The 7,481-nt window shown below is 39.5% G+C and overlaps 1 protein-coding gene across 1 annotated transcript in view; it reads left to right on the plus strand.

Annotated features, from left to right (window-relative positions):
- Positions 1-7,481, plus strand: part of OSCP1 (organic solute carrier partner 1) — a 37,688-nt gene that overhangs the window by 9,742 nt on the left and 20,465 nt on the right. Inside the window, exon 3 of the mRNA XM_042781884.1 lies at positions 2,407-2,561. Coding sequence (XP_042637818.1) covers positions 2,407-2,561 — 155 coding nt within the window. The remainder of the gene's footprint in view (positions 1-2,406; positions 2,562-7,481) is intronic.

Consider the following 7,481-nt stretch of genomic DNA (forward strand, 5'->3'; position numbering starts at 1 on the left):
GGAGTGGCTGGTGGGTTTGAACCGCCAGCCTTCTGGTTAGCAGTCAAGTGCTTTAGCCACTATGCTACCAGAGCTCCCTAATTGTACCTAGTTCCTTGCAAAAGGAGCCCGGGTGGTACAGTGGTTAAAGCATTCAGTGCTAACCAAACAGTTGGCAGTTCTAACCCACCAGCCGCTCTGTGGTAGGATGATGATGAGGCAGTGTGCTTACGTAAAGATTTACAGCCTTAGAAATCCTGTGGAGCAGTTCTACTCTGTCCTGTAGGGTTGCAGTGAGTTGGAATCAACTCGGTGGCAATAAGTTTGGGTTTTTTTTTGTTGTTGTTGTTAGGTGCCATACAACAGAACAAAATACTGCCTGGTCGTGCGTCATTCTCACAATCCTTGGTATACTCGAACCCGTTGTTGCAGCCACTGTGTCAGTCCATCTTGTTGAGGGTCTTCCCCTTTTTCACTGACCCTCCACTTACCAAGTATGATATCCTTCTCCAGGGGTTTGGTTTTAGGTCCTTGGAAATTTTGCATTTTATATAGGCTGTGGTAAGAATAATGTTAGAAAGCACAGTTATCACAGGCTCTTACCTGTTTAGGTTGAAGGAAAAAGTCCCTGAATGCAGCAAACCTGGAAGCATTAACCAGTCTCCAAGCTGTTCACATTGGGGAAATATTAGTGCACATTGAAGGCAAGCTGCGATGACTTGAAACTGTCAGATATGAGGGAAACTCTGTGTCAGTAATGGATTTGGTTCTTCATCACTGAATAATAGGAGGGAGACTAGAGTATAATCATCCAAAAGTCAAGCGTGAATTCAACACTTCATAAGGAATCACAAGTGAGTCCTTTGGTGTCAGTGGGGGCGGAAATCTCTGTCCCCCACTTCCCCCCACACCCTTCCATTTACGATTTAAGTACGACCAGCTCCCTCACCCTTCAGAAACACTTCGTGATGATTTAAAATACTGGCCTGGGTCCTCAGGGTTCTCCTCTCAATTATTTACAGGAAGAAAAGTTGCCTGAAATAATAATCTCACTGTTCTCCTTTGTCTCACTCTCTAAGATAGGTGGCCATGGCCAATCAGCTGGCATGCCCCTCGTATTAGCCAAAAGAAAGAGGAGTTGAGTTTATACCTTTCATAATAATCACCTGTGTTCAAGAACTGATTTTTTTTTTTTTTTTTTTGTATAATTATATTGCATAGTGCCTAAGGCATTTGACTGCTAACCAGAAGGCTGGTGGTTCAAACCCACCAGCCACTCCTCGGAAGGAAGACTGGGCAATCTACTTCCGTATAAAGATTTACCACCTCAGAAACCCAAAAGGGGTCACTATGAGACAGAATTGACTCAACAGTAGTGAGATATTTAGTAATCCAGTTTTCTTTCAAATTTTAATTACCATAAATATATTTTTAGCATCCATATGCTCTCACCTATAGGCCAGAATCTAGCAGGCTTAATTAAGAATAAGCTGGGTTCAGACATACTTGTTCCTCTTTCTTATACTAGAAGGTTTTCCTAGCCTTCAACTAATGACCCTTAGTTGTCTAGCACAAAATTTCTGAGTGAATAAATCCAGACCTAGAATTATAGGTACATTGGTTCACACTCCTTGGGACCTTTTGTTCTCTATCCAGAAGGAGTTTTCCCAATGGAGCAACAGTATGAGATCTGTCACTACAGTGCAACGTCAGTGTTACAGATCAAATGTAAAACTTAAGGCTGTGCTAATATTAAAAGTTTTTAGTGTCTAACCAACCAGTAGGTAGAATTTTTTAATTGTGATTTGTGAAAGTTGACAGAGCAAATTCATTTTCTATATAGCAGTTCATACACATTTTGTTTCATGATCCTGAAAGCCATTCCCCAAATGTAACAGCTCTCTTCCCACTTGCTTCCTGTAGTTCCTCTTCTAGGCTTGCATATTTTCATAAAATGTTTTGCAGAAGAAGAATCAATTACCATCACTGGTCCCAATTTTATAAAACTTAATTTTAAGTAAAAAATATTAAAGATTTACTTTTTTAAAAAAGTTGCTATTTCTTGTTTTAGGAAGAGATCTAATCTATATGCTATAAGAATCTTTTTAAAGATAGAAAAAATATTTTGCTACTATCAAGTGAGATAATATTGGAAAAGGTGGTTTGCGTACACTCTGAAGGACCACACATTTGTACGCTGTCATCCTTTAAGCTTCCCCTGAAATGGTCTTATAAAGTACTTTTGTCCCCCTGCTTTCTATGAGGAAACCATGTGTTCTGCCCAGGAAGCAAATCCCACCTATCACATCAGCATCCCGCCTCTGAATACACCCAGCTGCTCCATTCACAGAGAGAGCAGTACACAAAGCATTTCTGAATGAAGTTTCCTCCACTCCCTTGCTTAGCTGTATTCTCTCGTCTCCACAGTTCTGAATGACATCATCTCCACCATGTTCAATAGAAAGTTCATGGAGGAATTGTTCAAACCCCAAGAGCTCTACTCCAAAAAGGCCCTGAGGACAGTCTACGACCGCCTGGCTCATGCTTCCATTATGAGACTGAACCAGGCCAGCATGGATAAGGTGAGCAGACAGCTGCCTTTGCCCTCTGTGTTGCATTTCTTGTACCTTTTGTGGGTAATCATAGACTAGGGTCAAATGACATGACCTGTGCTGTAATACTTGGCAAAGAACAGGCACTTGTAAATGTTAGTTGTTGGGGAGTTTCAGAGCTGGGGGAGGACCTCAAAAGTCATCCACGCCAGCCTCTCTGATGTGTATGTCCCACCTGCCTGTAGTGCTGGTTTTCATGCCTGTATTTATAAACACTGGAACATGTCTTAACCTGATACAAGCACTCAGCACTAACAGTTTTTATTCTGCTTCATTCTTAACAAATCTCAGCTCTGTGGTGAGGAATAGTTTTACAGGAAATCAGGCATTTTTAAAAAACAAATTCAAAACCATTCAGTCTTTACTTATACCGTAAATATGTCTGCTGCTTTGGGAAACAAATGATTGGGGTACTCAGATTATATAAATAATAATTCCAAATAAATAAATGACAGAGAACAGACAAATATGTGCAGACAAATTCCAAATAATAATGTATGTAGATACTTCACCCTCAAGGAGATGGAGCCCCACTCCTTAAATGTGGGCTGCGCATAGTGACTTCCTACTAAAGATCACAGTTTAGAAAGGAGAGAAAAAACAGTAGCTGTACCCTGGAGAAACCTGACACCACCTCAGCCAGGTGACCAAAAAAAAGATAACAGTGATGAGTCATGTTGACAGTATGTACCTGGATATGATGTGATGAAAATGGCACTTTACTTCTTTGCCCTTCTCCCAAAACCCCACAACCCCACTTCTGACAAGAAAAACATCAGACAAATCCCAATTGAGAGTCATACTACAATCTATCTGACCAGTGCTCCTCAAAGCTGTCAAGTCAGCAAAGACAAGAAAAGCCTGAGAAAATGTCCTCTTCGCCAAGAGATGGCAAGAAACATGACAGCTAAATGCAGTGTGATGTCCTGACTGGGATCCTGAAACAGAAAAAGGTTGATAAGGAAATCTAATAAAGTATGAACTTCAGTTAATAATAATAATTCCTTTCAAGTTCCTCTATTATGTGAATTTTTAAAAATCATGAGGACTGACTCTGGATGCAAGGTGTGCAAAATAAATTCTCACCTATTACAGGCACCTGCAAAGCTCAGGAAGACAGATTGCTTCTAACTGTGCCCTCTTACCTCCTGGTACCTACCTTTGGAGTTAACTTTCACTCTCTGAGCCTCCATTTTCTCTTTATAAAATAGGGATGGTAATAGCTATTTCATCAGGTTGTTGGGAGGATTGAATCAGAAGCACATATATATTGTATATAAAAAAAACCAACTCACTTCCATCAGGTCGATTCCTACTCATAGAACCCTTTTGGTTTCTAAGGGAGTAAATCTTTACAGAAGTAGATGCCCAGTCTTCCTTCTGTGGAGTGGCTGGCGGGTTTGAACTGCCAACCTTCTGGTTAGCAGTCAAATGCCTTAGGCACTACGCCACCAGAGCTCCTTTGTATATATCATATACAATATAAATATAGATAAATGTAGATACAGATACAACTATATATAGTGATACACTTAAGGCTGGGACATAATAGATGATCAGTCAATGCTAATTATCTTCCCAGCCCCACTTGGTCTTCTCCCTCAACCTATGTTGAGATTTCCCATACAGAAAGGACACTGAATTTGGAATTTAAAAACCTGGGTTTTAAATAAATAAACCAACCTACCTACTTACCTAGGTTCAATCTTACCAGTCTACCTGTTACTAGCTGTGAGACCCTGAACAATTTATTGAATCTCTCTGAACTTCATTTCTTTATCTCATACCTGTTTTTATCCTTTATTCTTGCTATATAACAGGCATTTAATCTTTGATAATGATAGTAGACTCTCAAATCTTTATCTTCCATTAACTATACCCCCCACCTCCCTACCCACCTCACCACACCTGGCTGCTCCTATTATATGCCACTTTCTAAGTGGAAATGTTTAGCTACAGGTTAGAGAAATTACATAGAAATTATGTATGGGACTATGTAGAAAGTTTTAGCAAGTGCTTCAGAATCTGACAGTCTGAGTTCAAATTTCACCCAGCCATTTACTAAAAAAGAAAAACAAAAAACACCTCACTACCATCGAGTCAGTTCCAACTCATAGCAACCACCATAGGGTTTCCAAGGCTATAAATCTTTATGGGAGCAGACTGCCTCATCTTTTTTGCATGGAGTGGTTGGAGGGTTTGGTTTTGGTTAGCTGTCAAATGCCTTAACCACTACACCACCAGTTGTTGTTGTTGTTATTTGCCATCAAGTCGGACCCGACTCATAGCGACCCCTCCTTGGGTTTCTAAGGCAGTATCACTACGGAAGTAGATTGCCTAACCTTCCTTCTGAGGAGTGGCTGGTGGGTTTGAACCGCCAGCCTTCTGGTTGGCAGTCAAGTGCCTTAGGCACTACGTTACCAGAGCTCCTACCAGAGCTATGCGAAATTGGTCAAGTTTCCTCATTTGTAAACTCGGAATAATAACACCTACCTCATAGAGTTTTTGTAAAGATTAAGTATGATCCAATGAGCTAACGTATATAAATGTGCTTGATACACTCAGATGGAAATAGTTTATATTTTCACTCCTGCCTCAGACATGTCCATAACTAGGTTGCTCATCTTCTCTCTTGAACCAGCTTCTCTGTTCCTTGTCCCCCAGATTTCCCCACTTACGTCAGTAGCATTTTCCTTCTCCCAGGCACTAAGCTGAAAATGTTGCAGGCATTTTGGATAGCCCTCATCTTTATCCCTCAAATCTAGTCAGATAGTCATCATGTACTGACAGCTTTTCCTTCTAAATACCACATGATCTTTTCCTTGCCTTTTCTGTTTCCACAGTCTTTATCCAGGGGTTAAGTCTATAGTATTCCAACATTTTTTCATTCATTCATTCATTCAACATTCATTCAAATTTATTAGAAACCCTATACTAGTTAATGCCCTTAACTTCAGTCTCTCCCTTCTCTCCCAGCTCATCACTGCCAGATTGGCTATCTTGTTTAATCACCATTTTTATGATGTCAGCTCAGAAAACCTTATTAGCGCCCAAATTCCCACCACATCTAATCTATTTTACCTGTCTTTCTAAGACCTTTAGCATTCTAACTTTACCATAGTTATCCAACTTTATTTCCCACTAGCCGCAATACAAATTGTCAGCTCTAATCGGCCATTCTCTTCATTCTCTCAGAAAAATTGCATTGCTGCCTCCAGGCCTTCACATATGCTAGTCCCCTCAACTAGAATGTGTTTTCTTTCCCCTCAGCCATTTTGAGCTCTGTGAACACCTCAAGGCCCATATCAAGCCCACTTCTTCCACAAAGCCTATCTTGACGACTTTTGCCCTCACGAGTTTCTCTCCTGTGAACTTTCATGGATGGTCATGCTATACATGGGACTAACTTGTATCTTATTAAGTATTGCTCATCATTTTAAATTTTCCTTACATGTTTGAAGAGCGTTATACTTGATAATTTCACACATACCATCTCATTTTTTAATGCATTTATTGAAATATAATTTATGTACAGTGAAATACACAAAATTAAGTGACATGGGTCAATGCTTTTTTTTTTTTTTTGCAGTGTTCCTTCCCCTTCCCTCCCACCCCTGGCAACCAACAAAGAAAGTTTCCCTCCATATATAAACCTTTTCTTGATCCTCCACAACGAACTAATACTATATTTGTCCTTCTGTGATTGACTTATTTCACTCAGCATAGTGTCCTCCAAGTTCATCCATATTATGCGGTGTTTTGAAGACTCTACATTATTATTCTTTAGTGCTACATAGCATTCCATTATGTGTATGTACCATAGCTTGGTCATCCACTCTTCCACTATAAATCTTAGAGATAAGTCCCTTGTCAGATACGTAATTATCGGCAAATATGAATTTGTTGCTGTCATTTTTGTTACATGCTTTCTCGTGGTGTCGATTTCTTTGTTCCGTATAATTTTTATGCTGAGCTTGTTCATTACTATTGTTTTAGTATTTGCTGAGTATTTATGCTGGTCCTCTTTTTTGATGTGCAGGTTTATAATTTTTCTTTGAGGTTACCCTGTGATTTATAGTTTTCTTCCTAAATTTAGAACAGTCCGTTCTATCTTGTAGTTGTCTTGACTTCCCTACCATCTAGAAGTTCTGTAATGACATAGTTTTTTCTCTCTTTTTGGTTTGTAGTTGTCCTCATTAGTCAATTGATGTGTCTGGTTTCCTGTTTACAATCTAGTTGGCTTATTTACTTAGGATACTTCCATAGCTGGGTTGGTTTCTGGGTTATATCATCATGTGTGTTAATGGTCAGTTGTTGTTGGCTGTTGTTGCTTCTCTGTCCAGAGGGCTCCCTTTAGTATCTCTTGTAAGGCTGGTCTGGTTTTAACAAATTCCCTCAATTTCTGCTTATCTGGAAATGTCCTCATTTCACCATCATATTTGAGGGACAGTTTTGCTGGGTATATAATTCTTGGTTGGAAAGTTTTCTCTTTCAGGGTTTTATATATACCATCTCATTGTCTTCTCGCCTGCATGGTTTCCATTGAGAAATCCAAGCTTACTGGTTGCCCCTTGTAGGTAACTTTTGGTTTTTCCCGTGCTGCTCTCATGATTTCTTTGTCTTTGGTTTTGGTAAGTTTGATGATGATATGTTTGGGTGATTTTCTTTTGGGGTCTATCCTGTTTGGAGTTTGTTGGACTTCCTGAATGGATATATCCTTATCTTTCATCATACCAGGAAAATTCTCTTCCAACAAATCTTTGGCAATTTTCTCTGTGGTTTATTTGTGTCTTCTTGTTCTGGAATTCTGATTACATATAGGTTATTCCTTTTGATGGTATCCCACATGAACCTTAGGCTTTCTTCATTTTGTTTTGATCTTTTTTCTGA

The sequence above is a fragment of the Orycteropus afer genome, unplaced genomic scaffold (assembly GCF_000298275.1).
Source record: "Orycteropus afer afer isolate SDZICR_OR568_19922 unplaced genomic scaffold, OryAfe1.0 scaffold00192, whole genome shotgun sequence".
Lineage (NCBI taxonomy): Eukaryota > Metazoa > Chordata > Mammalia > Tubulidentata > Orycteropodidae > Orycteropus > Orycteropus afer.